Source organism: Thunnus maccoyii, chromosome 22 (genome assembly GCF_910596095.1).
Source record: "Thunnus maccoyii chromosome 22, fThuMac1.1, whole genome shotgun sequence".
Lineage (NCBI taxonomy): Eukaryota > Metazoa > Chordata > Actinopteri > Scombriformes > Scombridae > Thunnus > Thunnus maccoyii.
This window is the reverse complement of record NC_056554.1, coordinates 17,119,140-17,138,826: the sequence shown is the minus strand read 5'-3', so window position 1 is coordinate 17,138,826 and position 19,687 is coordinate 17,119,140. Positions and strand designations below refer to the sequence as shown.

General features: G+C 36.4%; 3 protein-coding genes across 9 annotated transcripts in view; 2 read left to right on the top strand and 1 right to left on the bottom strand.

Moving 5' to 3' along the window:
- LOC121888971 (vang-like protein 2) overlaps nucleotides 1-762 on the top strand; it is a 13,784-nt gene extending 13,022 nt beyond the window's left edge. For both annotated transcript variants that reach the window (XM_042400616.1, XM_042400615.1), the window contains exon 8: nucleotides 1-762. This exon is cut by the window's left edge and continues 1,913 nt beyond it. The gene's annotated coding sequence lies outside the window, so the exon portion shown is untranslated.
- A 410-nt stretch (nucleotides 763-1,172) lies between these two features.
- Nucleotides 1,173-12,501, top strand: si:cabz01074946.1. Of its 6 annotated transcripts, none has more exons than XM_042402370.1 (8): nucleotides 1,173-1,247; nucleotides 2,216-2,425; nucleotides 2,515-2,625; nucleotides 4,171-4,446; nucleotides 5,321-5,434; nucleotides 7,364-7,396; nucleotides 7,829-7,867; nucleotides 11,698-12,501. In XM_042402370.1, the coding sequence occupies exons 1-7, from the start codon at nucleotides 1,211-1,213 to the stop codon at nucleotides 7,858-7,860; spliced, it is 813 nt and encodes a 270-aa protein (XP_042258304.1). In that variant the 5' UTR covers nucleotides 1,173-1,210; the 3' UTR covers nucleotides 7,861-7,867; nucleotides 11,698-12,501. The 6 variants fall into 6 exon arrangements, 5 of the variants coding, with proteins under 5 accessions (XP_042258304.1, XP_042258303.1, XP_042258307.1 ...); XM_042402369.1 differs by lacking the exon at nucleotides 11,698-12,501 and adding an exon at nucleotides 8,847-8,884; XM_042402373.1 differs by lacking the exon at nucleotides 11,698-12,501 and adding an exon at nucleotides 7,978-8,781.
- On the bottom strand, nucleotides 10,647-19,353 carry LOC121889917 (SLAM family member 9-like). The gene is made up of 9 exons (XM_042402151.1): nucleotides 19,336-19,353; nucleotides 18,290-18,419; nucleotides 15,698-16,000; nucleotides 13,789-14,064; nucleotides 12,944-13,042; nucleotides 12,733-12,791; nucleotides 12,508-12,579; nucleotides 12,144-12,218; nucleotides 10,647-11,193 (listed from the first exon to the last, which is right to left on the bottom strand). Exons 1-9 carry the CDS (start codon nucleotides 19,351-19,353, stop codon nucleotides 11,116-11,118), a joined length of 1,110 nt encoding a protein of 369 aa, XP_042258085.1. The 3' UTR covers nucleotides 10,647-11,115.
- Between the last annotated feature and the right edge of the window lie 334 nt (nucleotides 19,354-19,687).

Below are 19,687 nucleotides of genomic sequence, written 5' to 3'. Positions count from 1 at the left end.
AAAGCTGGTGCCAACATTACCCACAATGCAACTCAACCATCAACTGTTGGGTCTGAGATTCTGGTGCATTATGCTAGTAACTGCTAACATAGCATCAAGTTGCTATAGCGTCAAGCAGAAATGAGGAGCAAGGCCACAGAAGTCTAGTAACCTCACTTCTTTCTAACTCAACACCCCTGGATTTTAATCATTTTCAAACTTTTAGTCTTCAGCCCCAACTGACCTGAAATATGCCCATTACAGTTCCCCAATGCACAAGGCACAAGTGAACATATTCAAAGTGTTTCTTTTGTGACAATGAATTGATTATCAAAATTGTTGCAGTTTGATTTTATGTTGATTAATAGACTAATAATTCCAGCTCTAGTGGACTAGTTGGTTTCTGGTTGTCTGTGGGAAATAATGAACCTGCCGTATTGACAGTCAACAGGGGCACAACAACACATGTTCAACCCCAAACAGTTTAATCCGGCCATGGGTTGAGTTTTTTGTGTGTACATTTGTGTGTCTTTTTGCTACTCAAAGATGTCCTTTTCTACACTAAAGAGAGAGATTGTTGTGTCACTCACAGTTTACATGTACATTTTGATGCAGTTTTGGAAGGTAAGGTTGTGCTTTTCCTGTTTATTGATCGATTTGTTCTGCCGTCACTTTGTTGTATTGATTCTAAGCTCCCTAACAAACACATTCTATTTACTGTTACACTGTGTTTAGAACTGAGTTGATGTGAAAGGTTTTTAATAAATAATGTCACCCTTTTGAGTCCCAAGTTGTCTTTGAGTTTTCTTCCTTAGTGAAGTGACGTTTAAGTGTGTGGGAGTGACTGAAGTGTTAACATGAACGGTAAACGTTTCCATTTTATTACAACACCATGAATCTACAGTAATTTTCCACCAAACTAAAGAAAATACCCTGAAATAATACAAAGTAGGGATACTACAAAACAGAAAATGAACTATTTAGTCTAACTTTACTCTGAGTGATGGGGAATTTTTTTAAAAAAGCTGATAAACGAGATAACCAACTTTTATTTAGAATAAAAGTGAAGAAAAATATCCAGAGAGTAACAAAACATATATATATTTAATAAAATGTGAGTGAAGAGCTTATCACACAATGACTACTTTGAGCCCACGCATGCACATGATTTGTGTGAATAAGGAAGTTCACAACAGTACGCTCTCTCTCTGTGTGTCGTTTCTCAGTAACAATGAGACAACAAATCCTCCACATTCTACTCATTCAAGGTAGGTCCTGCTTTCATTTGCTGAAAATATCAAGTGGCGGCTGATGTGCCAAACTTTCAAAAACTTTGTGATATTTAAAGTGACATTTCAGAACAGAAAAGAGCATAAAGAGCGAAGATAAGAAGTCAGGAAGTTAGGACTTTGACATCTTCCTGAGGCAAAAAAAAAAAAAACAATGACTGGGGGGCTCTTAAACCTAAAGAGAACTGACAGATAGTTTTTGTCACTCATACGTTAAAATGTATCTCACGTTTTCTTAGAGTTTAATGTTAAAAAGAAAGGAAGCATTTCAATTATTTTGAACACTAATACTCCGTTAAAATGAAAACAGAAAGTACAGCATGTGATTAATCAACATGGCATCATGGTGATGAACAACAGAATGAACTTAATTAGTCATCTTCAAAAATTGAACTTGGATGTTTAGAGTGGTGTTGTTTAAGTAATGATATTTAGTGATGTGACCCATGATTATAAACTGTATTTACATGTGTATGTATTTATATCTACTCTATCCTGAAAAATGTCTAAATGATAGTTTTTAATTTGTTCACAAGTAGCTAAATACTGACACATAAAGATGACAAAAACACAAGTTCAATGAATAGATTTGTGTGATCTGAAATATTTCCCTACCTTTGAACTTTGTCCTGGCTTTGTCTCTTGTCTCAGTACAGCACCTAATAGTTCTCAATGTTGAATCTGGAAATAAAAGATGGCCATCACATCATTATCTTATTTAGAGAAGTAAAATCTAAACAAACCAGACTAGGTTTCTTTAAAATACCCTAAAATGAGCAATTAAAACATGTATAGCCCAAATTCTCTTTGCATTGTTTCTTTAAAATTTCAGCAAAGATCAGCAGTATTTAGGGAAGTGTTGCTTTTCTTCAGCTTCTTCTGCCGCTTTACTATAAAACCTGTGAGACTCGATATGATTCTGAATCTTTTTATCATTGTTTTTACAGTGATACTAGTTGAATCCCTCGAGGGAGCCACTGGCTACCTTGGAGAGAATGTTACCTTGCCCTCAAATGGCAACTCATCATGGCGTCTCTCCAAAATCAAGTGGTCAATATTCCTAAACAGCACTTGGATTGCCACGTATCAGGATGGGAAGGAAAACACTAATCGCTTGCCTCGGTATAAAGGGAGACTCAGTCTCAACGTCTCCACAGGTGCGTATCAAGGTTTTATTTCCTCATAATGTGCCATAGGAAGCCACTTCTCTCTTGATAGTGTCCTTTCAATGCTTTTTATTCTTAAGGTGATTTGACAATCCATAATTTGACCGAAGATGATGCCATGGAATACACTGTAGACCTCATCAACACTGAGAAAAAGAGCATAGTAAACAAGATCAAGCTCGAGGTGACACGTAAGTATGACTACTGAAGATAGTGTCACACATTGTATTTTCACAGAAAGTCAGCTTTACTTAAAGGATAGGTTGAGGTTTTTTCCAAGTCTATCTTAATACAATACTGACATGCCATTATGTATGTGGAAGGAAGGTGTTGATCAACACTTTTTTTCTGTTGAAAATACGTCATTTATGTTGAGCGATACTTACCAAAAGTGTTGAGCGACCTACCATAAATTGAAAATGTTACACGATTCTTTAATTTCTGTCGAGCAACAATGATCAAAAGTGTAGAGCGGCCTACCATAAATTAGCCTTAAGAAACAGGGGCCAAAATCGACTGCCCTCGTTCTGCGCAAAAAAGCATTTCAAACTTCGTCTGAAACTAATATGAAGCTTGAGGAATCTTGGTAGTCAAATTAAGTTGGTATTTTTCAAAGTTACCTCCTATTTAGTACAAAGTACCCTCTTTTTGTTTCCCCGGAAGGAAGTTCCTTGGCGAGTTCCAGCAGAGCGATATAATCTGGTCATTGCATGTAGGTTTATTGCTGGAACCGTCTTATTGCTCACGTGTTACCAACTGAGTGAAACAGAAATTTAGTATTACCATGAAGTTATGTCGGATTTTAAATTTGAAGAAGAATTTCAATCAATCAATCAATTTTTATTTATATAGCGCCATATCACAACAAAAGTCATCTCAAGGCACTTTTCACATAGAGCAGGTCAAGACCGTACTCTTTAATTTACAGAGACCCAACAATTCCCCCATGAGCAAGCACTTGGCGACAGCAGTGAGGAAAAACTCCCCTTTAACGGGTAGAAACCTCAAGCAGAACCCGGCTCTTGGTGGGCGGCCATCTGCTTTGACCGGTTGGGTTGAGAGAGAGAAAAAGAGAGGGAAAGGGGGAGGGGGGACAGAAGAATAACAATCATTTACCATGTATGGCGAAGCATACGTGTATGAACCAAAATTTACAGAATTTTGTACAGACATTTATTCTTCCCAGGAGGTCCACATTAGTGGTTTTGGGTGAAATCTCTCAACAGCTATTAGATGTATTGCTATGAAATTTGGTTCAGACATTCATGTCCTCCCTCAAGATGAATTGTAATAAATTTGGTGATCTACTGATTTTTCATCTTTCATCAAATTTTCAATTTGTCCAATACTTTATGTTTATGACCAAATACCTGCAAAACTAATTCCGTTCAGCTTCAGATGTACTTTGTGCTGAAGTGCTAATTAGCAATTTTTAATTTTAGTACGCTAACATGCTACACTAAGAGGGTGAAACTAGTAAACATTATACCTGCATGCTGATGTCAGCATTTAGGTCAAAGCATTACTGTGCCTAATTACAGCCTCACAGCTACTAGCATTACTGTAGACTGTTATTCTAGTTTTCCGTTCTTTCCTCACCAAGTTTAGCAAGTTGCAAATATTTTGCTTCTGAGTGGTTGGTGTCTAGAGTCAGGGGGTGCTCAGCAGTTAGGTTTTGAAATTTTGGTGAAAATATATCCATGTTTAACTCATAATCCCAAATTATTTCCCTCCAGAACACCTCCAGAAACCAACCATAAAGACACTCTTCAATTCATCTGCAGAGGAAGGCTGTTGGATCGGCTTGCATTGTATATCTGCTAGTGAAGATGTTGTCTTCTCCTGGCATGTTAACTCTTCCAACGTGACTATCTTCAATATGAGTCATCCTCAAGTCAAACCTGGACTTCATTCAACATTTTTCTACAAGAAGCAGATCCCTGTCCAAATCACCTGCATCTCCAGCAGGAATAAGGAGAACACCTCAAGGGTTGTCACTCCAGAGTGTAATGGTAAGGTCACAATGGATTTAAATGAGACAACATGATACCATGCAATATGATACAATATGATGAGGCATACTAAATTATTGTCTAAAAGATGTAGATTTAATGTAATGATGCAGCCACAAAACCTAGGTTTGAATAACATGTAGCAAAAAGGTAGCAGTGTATGGTTTGGTTGAATTGACAGCAGAGGAGAGACTTGACTGTGCCCTTGGCTAGATGTTGTATACAATACAACATAGAAGGAAGAAAAACTGCAATGGGACTTTACTTAAAATGCAAAATTGTGACATATTTCCTCAGCAAAATATTCTCTTTATAGATGTAAAAGGGGCCGATTCCATGCATGATTCACATGGTACAAAGTGATACTAAACATCACAAAACAACACAATACAACATGACATGATTCAATGCAGTACAGTACAGTACTATATGGCCTCAAAAAAAGAGCAGGTTATGAAGGTACGCTTGCATTATTGTGTCAGTCAATATCATCACGTCATTTAATGGTGCACTTTCCCCCAAATTTTTAAAAAAAAATAAACTAGCGCAAAACAGTTAATAAATTAGAGCTTTCAGGGTCTCTGGAGTTCAGGGGCCCACTACTGCCTGATACAATATGATGCACCATAACATATTATATAAAACAATATGCTGCAGTATGAGAGAATAGACTACAAGTAATAGTACAGTATTATGAAGTACCATAACATACCATACAATATATACAGTACAAACATGTTGGGACACACCATAATTAGAAAGAGATTTGTGTTTCTCCATATCCTTCAGCCATGTCTGTTTTAGAGGGGAAAGCTGTGCTAGTGTAGTTCTGAGAAACTAACTTTTTGTTGTTCTCTCTTCTATATATTTGCAGATGGAAAACCACAAACTCAACACCAGGTTCAATGCAGGTTGAGATGTGGTCTTTGTGTTTTCTTGGGAATTTTCTTGGGAGTTGTAGCAGTTGTAATAATATACCTTTGCAAAGGTGAGAGGAAAACATCATTCTTTTTAGGAAAATTCTCTCGTTTGCCTTCCCTTTTCCAAAGGAATCTCAGCTGAGCTAACGCAAAGAAACTTCAGCATAAAGAGGGTCTCCACCTTCATATTAAGTATAACAGGGCACCAGAACAGAACTGTAAATGTAAATGTTTTACATTTTATTTTGTTTTATTAGTCTATTTGTCTGTGTGTTGTCATGGATGGTTGTTGTTCTTGTTTTATCACTATAAGCACTGATTTTAAAATGTAACGTGTACAATACATCAGACACTGCTTCTGCAACTGTCAATATTCTCTAGTAAACAAACAAACAAACAGCCCTGAGAATGTGAATTTTGTGCCATGTTGCATCTTAAATTCCAAAATGTCCACCCAACTAATCTGGAGGCAGGCAAGGATATTTTGGTCATAATAAGTTACGGAGCCTTGGAGGGGTCATGGAAAAAAGAAAAAAAACACCTAATCAGTGCTCTCGATTTTCCCGTTCTGCACACCATATTCTGTCAAAAGTTCCCAAAACAAATATCGTATTTGGTCGGTCGTCATTCTGGTCTGCTGCAGCCATAGACTGGAACATCAGCTTTTAAGGACTCTATTATGTATATTACATGCTGCTGTTTCCCGAGCCACTAATATTCCATAACCTCTGTCTATCTGCTATTTACTGTTGTCCCATGCATATTCTTGCTCTCTTGCTGCTGTTTTGCTTTGCATGTTTGTCGTACTGTTACTCTTGTTCTATTGTTGTATTGCCTCATGCCGTTGTCTGCTAACTACCTGCCCGATGCATGTGTGCTAGACTGCATATAATTAATGTAATTCTTGTTGTCACATGTAATGCTCGTTGTGATTGTATGCAAGTAGTGAGTGTGTTGGAAATGTTTGAATGTGTACTGCTGTTTTGTTTTTTTTTTAACTTTTCACTTCTTTTTAGTCCCTACCCTCAAGAGGCTTTGCCTTTTGCCAGGCTGCCATTGTAAATAAGAATTTCTTCTTAATGATTTGCCTGGTTAAATAAAGATTAAATAGAAATAAATAAAAATAAAATGTAATAATTTGTACTCCCAGTTTTATAATTTGTGCTCTTGTTTAAGGGGTCTCAGATAATATAGTGTTGTGCTTACAAGCCAAAACCCAAAGTATATCCATGATCAAAATAAAATTGAGAGCACGAATTATCAAATCAAGAACACAAATTAGTTATTTTTTTCTCCCTGGCCCCTCCCAGGCTCTGTAATAAGTTGTAGGATTATAGGAAATAACATTTTGGGGGTGCCATACCAAAATTTGAGTGGGGACTCTTTAACAAATTTTGGCATTATAATAAATAACAAATATTGTAGTAGTTATATTAATTTTTGAGATCTGGGAGCAAGATTTTTTTTCAAAAAAAATAGAAGCTATAATGTATAACAAATTTTGGAACTTCACAATACTAAAGTTTGAGAACCGCAAGAAAGAAAAAAATGTTCCACTTGAATACTTTATATTCAGGTATAGATGTACTGTATACTCAATTTGACGTGAGGCATTTCTCTGACTGCTGATGTCATGAGAACAAAGGGTCATGGGCCGAGAAAATTCTAAACTCTGGGTTGTGGTTTCTCTTGATTTCCATGCAACACTTTCTTTTTTCAGTCATAGTTACTGTCATAACCCCTCCTGTTTTCACACTCAGCTCTAACCCACAAATTAACCCACTAAGATACTAAACATCACAAACTTTAAGACTTTCTGATTCACTCTTAGAAGATTTTGATTTCTTGCTTTTTAACTCATATTAGCTCATAAGTTTGAGTTTACAGTGTTCACAACATATTGTAAAAAAAAATATGTTTAAATATGTAAAATATATACATGCTTGTGTAGTGAATACTACTGCATGTTGACACTGCATTGTTTCTTGTAATTACAGATAAGATCAAAACTGTATGGGATTACCTCTGCGGTATGTAATAGCCATTTTGAGACTGAAATGGTCACTTTAACAACTTATTCTAACAAGTCCTCCAATACGACCAAATACGTTGTTTGTCTATGCACACCAGAATGACATATAGGAGTGTTTTCTAATCTGGCGCCCCAATAGGCAGTAATCGGCAGAACAACATCATTTGCTGTGCTTTTCAAAACTGTTACAAATGACTCTTAATAAATATGGCCTCCATCCACTCTACCTCCTTTGAATGAGGAAAATTGTCGACATAGACGTCATCTGAATTGTGTCATTGCTCCGGGTCATAATTACTATGGCCACTAAATGGCATCTGTCACTCAAACGTAACTATAGGTCGTATGTGGGTGACTGACATTACAACCTCTTGTGTTGTTTTTCTTGGGGGGACAGTCTCACTTATTTGGATTCTTCTATAATTTTCAGGAAGACTGTGTTCACCAAATAATCCATCATAATCTAAAGGTACGCATCTGTCTTTCTTTGTTCTGCTTTATAAACACAACTGTTTTTTGTAGATTTGTAGCAATGAGTGATTACGCAATGCCATTATTTATTTTTGTTTTCTCTCACAGCCAGCTTGAGAATTATAAAAGACACAAGTTTGAAGATGCTAGATGGCTGTGCTACAAAAACATCAAGCAGTATTAGGAGTATAGTGTATTGTATTGGTAAAATCACAAAATTAGAATTAGTAAAAACTGCATGTTGTATATTTTTGGAAGTGAAAGCAGGGTGAATGAAAGAAACAAATGTATTTTGATATCATCTGCAGAGAGTGGACACAATATAATGAACACCTGTACAATGTAATGCAGCCCACTAAACTCCATAAACCCCTGCTTCAAAAATCTGGTGAATCATCACTCACCAAAAGATTACAAATGATAGTACAGGTGTTCATGATATTGACTACACCTCATTTATAGTTTTGAAGGGTGTTTTTGTATTTGTATTTATATTTGTATTTGCCTGTCTTTTTAATTTTATCACCGTCTAATGTTTAGTGGGATGTCTTGTCTGTGTTACTGTTTTCTACCTTATTGTAAAAAAGGTAAAACATTTGGGAAATTTGTGTATTTGCTTTCAGGGAGAGTTAGATGAGAAGGGCGATAACAAAATGTTGAACTATTCATTTCATTGGAAAGTGCCAAGGTTCTTAGTTTTTTTATTTCCCCACTGTTCATATCCCTCCACGGGCTCCCATTTGCTGCCTGCATCAAATTCAAAACCCTGACACTTGCTTACAAAACAGCAACTAAAACAGCTCCTGCCTACCTGAACTCCCTCATTCAGGTCTATGCTCCCTCCCGCTCACTACGCTCTAACAATGAAAGGCGCCTGGTACCACCACCACAACAGGGCCCTAAGTCACTAGCTAGACTCTTCTCTTCTGTTGTTCCCCAGTGGTGGAATGAATTACCAAACTCTGTTTGATTCACAGAGTCCCAGAGTCCCTCTCAATCAAGACTGAAGACCCAGCTCTTTCACAAAAAAAGGAAAAGAGAAAAATCTGCTTCTATGCACTCTATGCACTCTATGCATTGCCTCTGTGCACTACCTGTTGGCACCTGCATCCTGTCAGACTTGAACTTAGCTTTATGACACTTACTCATGTTGTTGTCTTCTGACTAGATCCCTGCTTGTGTTCTATTAGCTCTCAGATGTACCTCGCTTTGGATAAAAGCATCTGCCAAATGAAATTGTAAATTATAAATTTTATTTTTGTAAAACTGTTCCTTTTAAGTGTACCTTAAAAACAGGCAAAAAGAAAAAAAAAAAACACGCACACAAAAAAACCCAAAACACTGATTTATTTTAATGTGAAAATATGTCTACTGTGGTTTCAATTTAGACTTTCCTATTTTCATTACGCTATTATGGGCTTAAGCTGGTTTTGTTGTTGTTATGTTGTTGGGTTTTTTTTACATTTACATAGGCAATATTTTTTGTGAATCGAGTATGTGTGAGAAAGCCCTTTGACACAAATGTGTTTTGTTTTTACAGTTTGATTGATTTTATTATTGATTTATTTCTTCTGAAGAAGAGCTATTCTGTTGTTTCAGTTAGTATCGTTGTGTCTTATTGGGAGTATGGATGAGAGATGCTATATTGTCAGATGTTACTGAGATATTGTAAATATATTTATGTTTAGCCCAGGAAGAGTATAGCTACTGTTTTTTGCATCATGCTGAGTTGGTACTAAGTAGTTCCTCATTACTTTGTGATTATCTAACCATTACTTCCCTGTTTTGTAAGTCCTACCATCCCAGGGGAGAGATGGGCAGAGTAAAGGCAGACTTAGGTGCCCCTGAATAACAATTAAAAAAATGTGTTACATTTTTGTCAGAAATAACTGTGAAAAGATGAAATGAGCAACAAGTAATTGAATTGGCATGAATTTCTGAGTGGCATGTTAGCAGACCAATAGCAAGCCATAAAAAGAGCCATGACCTGCGGCAGTGATCAACTACTGTAACCTGTCCAGGCGAATGAGTATCTGGCCTAAAGTGGAATTAATGGAATGGAGCCATTGTTAATGTTATTATTCACACCTGTGCTTTTCCTGCTTTTAAAAGCCAAAATGTCTGCTTTGAAAAGGGTCTATTAGAGACCGCTGTTGTTTTTGTAATCAGGTTAGGCATTTACAACACAATTTCTTATACAAATGAAGTACTATGAATACTGTGTGTGTGGTATAGGATTGATCAAGCTTCAACTAAGACAATCACATGGTTTTAATGTAACAAATTTGATTATGAAGCAGGTAATTCTTTAATTGTCACATCACAATTAAGCTCTGATTTGATTTGACTCACTGCCTTTCATGTAACAGCCATTTCATAAGGTGTCTCATGCTATCTCTACAATAAAACTCAGCCATTCAGTCATTGTATTTATTGTAGTGCTCAATAATTGTAGCAGTAATGTTAGTAATAAATGTGTGTGTAACTAAAAGTGAACTTGAAGCTGTTTTCTTGTGCTTGCATCTCAATCACTTAACCTTAAAAGACCTATACCTTCTAAAAACAATAATTAAGAGTATTGAGGAGACTTGCTCTGATAAAATAATAACTGTCAATTTGAATAATAATAAGAATCATAATTTGGAGGGATTTATTCCCTATTATTGTAGGATTTGGATGAATAATTCCATATGTGAGTTACGCATGTGCTATAATTCTTCATAATTTCCCCCCGGAAATCATTACGCAATTTGAGTTCCTCCACAGTATGTGATGCATTTCAGTAAAGAATCATTCAAGAGTCTTTAATAAAATGATGACATTACAAAACTGTTACACCATTAAATTATGAAAGTAAATTCAATACAGCCACTTTTGCACAGACACGGCATCCACAAAATATTTACATTGTAAAATATAATGAGTACAGTACTTGCATTAGAAGACATACAAAACCAACATAACATTTAAAAAATATAATATAAATATAATATTTACAGAATTTTCTACACTGTTAATGAAATTGCAACTCTCAAAACATCATTTTTCTAATATGATAATAGGAAAAGGTGCAATAATTTTTATACTCAAAATACACAATACTCAAAATTGACAAAGGTATTTATAGAAAGCATGATGTTTCGCAATGCGTCATTTCCAAATGTTGCTCCGAGCAAATTATCTTGGTCAACGTTTTTTTTTTTAGTATAGGATATTTAAACATTTTGTGTTATACGTTGTGATCCCCTAGGGAACTTCTTGGTATGGTGACATTGAGGGATTCCTTATGCGATTAAACTGGATCTTGTCATACACAGTCTGGGGCTAGATGTGTGACAACAAAAGGAGGGGAAAAAGAAAAAAGCACCAATGTCACAATCAGATGTAAGACTCATTCTTATTAAGAATTCATTTCTAAAATTAATTTCTGCAAAATGAAGAAGTAACGTCACAAGCATAATTTCATCATATGGGATCATCATCTCAATGTTAGATGAAATGGTCTGTGAGCAGTGTTTACTAAGTCAAATTATCTACCCAGTCTTTTATCATAATGTGCATAATTGTATTTTTTAAAATGACTGTTTTTTTAATTTCATCAGTGTATGAATTACTTTTTTCATGAGGTATATATTTCATTTTGCACCAAATCTCTTCAAATTTGATGTTCACAGTATTTTTTTTTTTGCCCCTACATAAAAGCAATGATATAAACATAAAAATGTGCACTATCATGTCATATGTATAAGGGTGTCACAAGTTCACCTTCTTAGTGACTATTTTTCATGCTGTTCACCTGCCTGATCACTAACTCTCCTGTCATTGCAGATCCTGCCACCCGATCTGCCCTGCAATCACCTCCTTCCCCTCACCTGAGTTTCCCCGCCCATCTCCTCACCTGGATCCCATTATGCTCATCAGTCACTCTTCATATACTGGCCCAGATTCTTATACCCCTTTCCAGATTGTCTAGTGTTTAGGCCTAGCTTTCCAGCATTACCTTGCCTATCTGTGGGCTCTCCTGTTACCTGTTTCCTGGATTTGAAGATTTTGCCTAGTCCCTTGGATTTGTCTGCCTGTCTGCCTGGTTTTGACCTCTGCTTGTTTTTTTGGACTGATTAAAGATTATTGGACATTGCTCCTGTTTCTGAGTTCATGCTTTTGGGTTTCTAGGTTCTGAGTCATTACAAAGGGAGGGAAAGGTGTATTGTAGCAATATTATAAACTCAAACTGCAAGAGCCTCAAAGACTTCAACTGAAAGTTTTGCTCTTACTGCAGGTGTGACTGTGTTGGCTCTGTTATCAATGATTTCATACACGGAGCAAGGCTTCATGGTAGTTAAAGTCCCCTGGAAATTTAAATGTGCATTTATAAAAGGACAAATATCACAGAAAAAATATCATGGAAATATCACAAGCATAATTTCGCCATTCAGGACCTCTTAATATAAGATGAAAGGGTCTATGGGCAGTGTTTACTAAATCAAATTATCTACCAATCTTTATCGTAATGTGAATAATTGTATGTTCAAAATGACTAAGTGTTTTTTTTTTTTTTTTCATTTCATCAGGGTTTTTTCATGAAGTTTACATTTCATTTTGCACCAAATCTCTTCAAATGAAAAGTTTTGCTCTTACCGCAGGTGTGACTGCGTTGACTCTATCAACGGTTTCATACACAGAGCAAGGCTTCATGGTAGTTGAGGTCCCCTGGAAATTTAAATGTGCATTTATACAAAGACAAATATCATAGAGAAATAACAAAGTGGGTGAAACATGCATATACTGTGTATTTATGCATTTCATCAAAGCTGAGGCAGATGGTTTGTGCAAAGTAATGTGTGCACAATAAAGCATACTTACATCTTGAGGTGCAATATCACAGATATCAGCATACACTGTGAGCTCATTTGAGTCACTGCCTGGTGGTAGAATTTAAAGCACAAATAAGGCAAAAAACTGGCTCTGAAGTTAAGCGTCAATCTTCAATTATTATTACACATACACACAGAGATATATATATCTGTAAGAAAAATTACCAACATATGAAGGCCCACATTCAGGAGTTTCTTACCTGATCGTCTTTTTTTGCAGTGACAAACACCCACAGCTATACCAACCACAGTGACAGTCATCAAACTTCCTGCAGCCACACTCAGGATAAGCATTAAGTCTGTCCGTGGAAGTGAAGGTAAAAGCGAAAAACAAAGTCATTGGTAAAATGCAGAAAATGCTGTTTTCACTAGTCTCATAGGCCATTATCGCCTTTATCATCACTTTGATGTTCTGCTCATCCTGTGTAGCAAGCTGTTTTTAGCATTCATCAGATTCACACGACAGATAACTGAACAGGGAGTTGAGCGATAATAACTCAAATTCAAGATCTCCTCTTTAGTTGATAGACTACTATAACTCTGCAAGCATTAGTAATTTGACTGGTAATATCTGAGTTTCAGATTTCAAGAAAGACAATTCAAATAAATTTAATTGCAAGGTATTTAAAATGTCTATTTGAAATTATGACCAGTCAGAACTACATTGTACAATCATCTGAATTTTTTTAAAATGAAACTATCTGTCATTTGAAGCTTCATATGACTTAATAGTGAAAATAATATTATACTGGTTGTATTATTCAGAATGTGATTACTTTGAGATAATGTTACTTTGATTGTAATGGCAGAAATCTTGGATTATCATGCTGACTGGTCCGATTGCAATGTGATTAATCAAAATGCATTTGTAGATATCTTAGATATAATTACAGATAGTCACATGAAACAATTTATATTTATAATTATATTATATATATAATAAATTGTATATATATTATATATACATTTACATGTCATAAAAACATATTAAAAACACCCTCAGGAATTAAACACTAATGAAGTATATTAATTTCTGTGCATATACCTAGTTCAGTGGAAGTATTGTTGCTACACTTCACTGTTTCAAATGCAGATTTCTCACTGACAGAATTGAAAATCGTGCAAGTGAAATTGATGTTGCCATCAATTGGCTGGATATTGTACTGCAGCCTGGAGCCGCTACTGGTTTGGTTCATCACGGTCCAGTTGTAGGAGACATTTCTGTCAGAGGGTGCACTGCACTCCAGCACAACTGTACAGGAATCATTCAAAGCATGCCAGGTGGAATTTACAGTCAGGATAGGCTGCTTCGTTATGGGCTCTAATTAGGCAGTAGAGGGAGAGAGAAAATAAGATAATGAGAATAAGACATTAAGAATGTTGCAAATCCATTATACATGTACATATAAAACACCAGCAAATGCATGTATAGCAGAATTTGTTCGACAGAACAGAGAATTCACATTAGTGACCACCATTAAATGCAGTTTACCTGGAAAACCTAAGTTTTTGACCTCTATGTGCTCCCAAAGCTCCCAAAAATCACAAATCTGAATAAACAAAATGATCAGAGGTTGCTCAAAGAAGTATTTTGAGCCTTAGATCAAAGATGCTAGAGATGCTAAAGACATCGGAATGTTATCTGGCCACAAAAGGAAATGATAAATCAGCACAATATATTTATTTTGTCTTAGGAAAGAAGCAAAGGCAATTCCTCACTATATACAAGTCTGGTGATAACACAGCAGAAAAGCTGTCATACCATCCCAGTTATGTTAGAACAAATAACATTTTAGTAACATTTTAATTTATAATACAGTATTGTGATACTAAGGCTAACGAGCTTTACACTGAACAAACAATGTGACTTCCACTTCCATTTCTTCTACGTGGATCATCAACTGGTAAAGATGCTGACTTTTTGTCTGGTATTTGCAGCTTTAGCCTCAATATTTTAGCATGATAACCAGTATGTAACCATCATATTGAATTATTTATCACTATTTTACAGGCCTCTAGTTTTAAAACAAATCATAAAAACATTAAAAAGTCAGCTGAAGACAACGCTTTCAACCCACTCACAGAGCTACATGAAATCTGCTAGCGACAGTCATCACTTCAGACGACAAAATACAGTCAGCAGCTAGAAATGAGATGCCTGCTTTTGTTTACTTCCTTCCTTCTTTTTCTATTTTGTACACGCATAGTCTGTTGCATGTCTGTCCGTCCTCAGAGAGCGGTCCCTCCTCTATTGCTCTTTCTGAGGTTTCTTCCATTTTTTTTTCCCTTTTAAAGGGTTTTTAGGGAGTTTTTCCTTATTCGAATTGAGGGTCTAAGGCTAAAGGATGTTGTATTGCTGTACAGATTGTAAAGCCTCCTGAGGCAGATTTCTTATTTATGATATTGGGCTATACAAAAACATTGACCTGACCTGACTTCCTTGTGAAATCAATGGCCTGATGATTCAAAAATGATTGCACATTATGAGTTGTAGATCTGTGGTGGAACTGTCACATTATAAACCACATATGTGCAGCATGAGAACAGAAAACTTGACAGGCATAACTCAGATAGCGACTTTAAACCCTTTCAAAATATTTTCAAAAGAGTAAATTTTCTTTCTTTTTTTTCTTTTTGGATTCATTCATGATGATAGTAAAAAGTTTTGTATAACAAATGGCAATATAGTGCCATTTCATATTCATAATAGGTAACAGATCACAGAGCTCTGCTTCTAAAATGTGATGATACATTTTTAGAGGTTCAACCCTGTGTCACAGGGTGTACTTCTATTAAATCAACAAATATGATTTTAATATCTGACACAACCCACATTTAATGCTAAGGGGCTTTTGTATCACTTGCAGAATGACATTCATGAATGAATAATAAATAGCCTGTTGTAAATTAAAACTTATTACGTTACTTGGTTAACAGAAACAGAAGCATCTTACTATGAACTTGCAGAGTGATGAAGACTGTGGGCCTTTGCTTTTCATTCACCTCTGAGGCTAAAATGAAAACACCAGAATCTTGAAGAGTCAGTCTTCTCACTGTTAAACTGAAATCTGTACGGTTTAGGTCTATTCTGCCCATGAACTGAGGATGAGTTACATCTGCATCCTTGTCTGCAACTTTTTTATTGTTATATTTCCAAAATGCTGAGTTGACCCCTTCAATTGGTAAGCATGACGGAAGCTCTACAGTGTCTCCAACTTTTTTATGGATGGTACGATCACAACTGGAAGCCTCCACATCTGAAACACATGAGCAAACAACAAAGTGAGTATAATCTTTCTGAAAGGTCACTGAACATTTGTTTCTTAACCTTGTGGCAGATATTCTTAAATGTTCATAGAGTAAGAGCAAAAAATCATTTAATTACCTAAAACCAAAGCCACTATGCCTAGTATACAAAGTGTAACACTACATGTTGATGTAACACAACATAAAGTAGTGGTAGAAAAGCAAAACAGAGCACGGCATTATATTCATGACATACATGACATGACATAGTATAAAAATATTACAAAAAATGACAACATTACATGAATGACCTGTCCTGTCCTGTCTGGTACAGACAGTTACTATTGTTTTCCTTTAACAATGATATTAGCCTTTCCTTAAAGAGACCCTCCAGACATGTTGTTAGACACATAAAGAATACTCACCTTGGAATAATAATGTGTCTTTTCTATAAAAAACAGTCCAATTACTTCATTAATTCCTTAAAATGACATCTCTCCTATTTGCCTCACTGATGAATATGCAAATATATTTCATTTCAGAAGTTGAGCTGCTGGGCACAAGATGTCTCCTACTTCACTGAAAAGTCCATTTTTCGTGTTTGTGCACTGGGGGTTTCAAGTTTCCGCATCACACCTATGAAAGCTGTATAATGGACCACAATTGACTCCAAACTAGTTGTGATGTCACAAATCATGCTAGTAGGTACATGCCCTAAACTTTCAAACTTAATTTTCGATGAGCAAAGAGAAACTTTCCACTATAAGCAGATGAATGTAAAAACAGATTTCTGGTGTCAAACTCTGCACATACATCATTCTGCACAGTGAAACTCAGACATCCTAGTGAAGTAACAATAAGCAAAACACATTTGTGTGTGTGTGTGTGTGTGTGTGTGTGTGTGTGTGTGTGTGTGTGTGTGGAGGGGAGGGGGGGGGGGGGGGGGGGGGCTTTTACAAATAATGTTAGTTACTTTAACTTAACCATATTAAGTTTACCTAACCATATATCAACTATTAGGGTGGAAAATCAAGAGATGAGTCGTTTTTGAAATTATCAGATTGCTGGGACTTCAATCAACTGACAATTACCCTATTTTGTCATTTTGAAAAAGAACTTACTGAACTTACACAAAAACAAAAAAACTAACACTAAGATTTAATTTTCAAGTGAACATATAATTGTAAAGTAAAATATAAATGTCTCAGTGTTGGTGATGGATTGTCATGTAAACCAAGTGAACCTCCAGAGTCAGAACCCCACAACAATAGTCTTCATGACAGACAGAGCTGACACCAGTGCATCATTTCAAAAGAAAAAGCAACTACAGATTCTAACCAAAGACAAATGTAACACCAAAGCTAGCTTTGTTCAATTGTGTGCATCACTTTTGGTCAGTGCGGCTGCTGCTGGTGGGGGGCGAGTCAGGAAATGTGCAGTTTGCTTAAATAGCAGGTGCCAGACCTGACAGGTCCGCTGATGACTTGTATCTGTCAATTGTAAATAATAGACACGTTTTTATCAGCACTGAGATATACTTCTGCAAATGTTCTTAAAATATCCACACCCCCTTGTTTCTATCTAAGCAACTACTGTGTATTCTCTACAAATCAACAGTAATTTATCTGAATTTAATATATGGGTATGCTATAAGGTATAACAATATAGAGCAAGTGTTTTTAACTCCAACAAGCAATACTCTTTTTAAAAAGTCAAAGAGGAAGTGAAGGAAAGAGAAAGGATGACCTATCCCAGAGTTGCATCAAGATTTTGAAGTTTTCTGCCAGGCAGATGCAGGAGAAAATTTGCTGACACAGTGTACCAGAAAACACACAAGTATATCCGCTAATAAAGAACCACAAGATACAATAGTTTGCCTATTCATTAAATTATAAACACTCAAATAAGTGGGGAGCTCATATTTTCAACAAATGCTGTGCATCATTAGTATATTTTTGTTAAGAGGGAAGAAAAAAGTTTGTTTTTTAACAGTTGAATATATGGTTCCTGGAATGTCCCAGTTCTCAAATCTGCATATTACTACAATAGTATTGAAACCGTAGCTGCATTTTCCATTGGTGCTATTTAGATGTAGTCTTCTTGCAGTTGCACAAACCCAAGACACAAAGACTGTAGGCATCTTCCAAGTAAGACACGTCATTTCCCCAGATGACATGCAGTAAATACTGCAATCTTGAACTACATGCTCTATTCTGAGCTCATGACAGAGTGCGTCAGGCAGACAAATACCTCTAATAACAGTAAAACTGCATAAACTCACTGAGCAGAGGTGTACGTACCATAGAGCCAGGCCCAAAGCAGCAGAAAAGCACTGTGTGTAAAGATGTAGCTCAGGCAACAGAGGCGACCACCAAACATCTCGGTGGGGAGAGACAACGTCTGTTTCCTCTTCTGGTCTATCAAACTCTGCTGTGACAAGAGACAAGCAGGAAAAAAAATACAGAGGGGGTGGAGAACGGGGGAGGTTTCTGTCAACGGAGAAGCAGAAGAAGCGGTCTGGCTTGCTCTGACATACTGTTAGATTAAACGGATGAACGAGACGTATGCCTTAAAAGCAAGAGTGGAATAAAACATAAGTGGTCTGATATTTTGCTAAATCACAGCCAGCTATTATGTATTAGATTGTAGCATATTACCGTCACATTGTTTGTTACAATCAGGTGACAAAAAGTAAATGTTCAAGATTACCTGACCTGACCACATTTTTAATCATATATTCACCTATACCTGAATCAACTTTGGCTAAGAACCAATCTATCTATAGATCACTGCAAGCAAGCTTTACTGAGCTAGATGTGAATTTTTGAGGTTGTGGTGTGCATTTGATAGCCTCTGAGAAAGAGGAACTTAGCCACCTCTTATCATGATGCTGAAGCAATTGTGTTACGCATGACCAAGATTAATGTTCTCAAAAATATATATTGAATCATATTGATTTGGCAGACGCATTTGCCCAAAGGGACTTACAATGAGTGCATTCAACCTCTGTGGTAAAAAGAGCTATATGTTGCCAGAAACTGTAAGTGCATCTCTCCCAAATCAACAACTAGGAGTTTGTTCAATGCCATGTACGTTGTTCAGGTTTATTTTTGAGACATGAGTGTGCAGTCTGAATAGTCTTTTTTTCACGTGCAACAGAAGAAGGGCAATACTTCTGCTGTCCTAACCCTAACCCTAGTAAGGAAGGGGTGAATCCTCCTCCTTGAACATATGAATTGAGATACCAGGGGTTCTCCGCAGGGGTCAATAATCACGTGCATCTTAAGCAGAACTTACTTATATGACCTTTATTAATGTGTGAACGCGAAGGCAGTGAACTACCTACCATCAAGATAAAGACCATCCTTGTGGCTAATTGCAGTCAAATGGTGATGCTTCCCTAAAAGAGGTTGTGTGTCCACACTGACCTATCTGCTGTCTGTTCTGACTGATACCTAAATGACCAATAGGAAGTGAATATGACAAGCGAGGGCATGTGTGTGAGAAGCCTACCATGATCTGTGTCTCATCGCTACATGTCTCATTAGATGTGTATAAAAGCTGAGCCTTTAGGATATCATATGCCTTTGCTAAAATCTGATTTATATGGGTGGATTTTGTACCCACCAGAAGAGATTTTACTGATATCAAATATGGTTTGTTTGTGGGGGTTAACTATTTCTTTAAAAGTAAAAAGA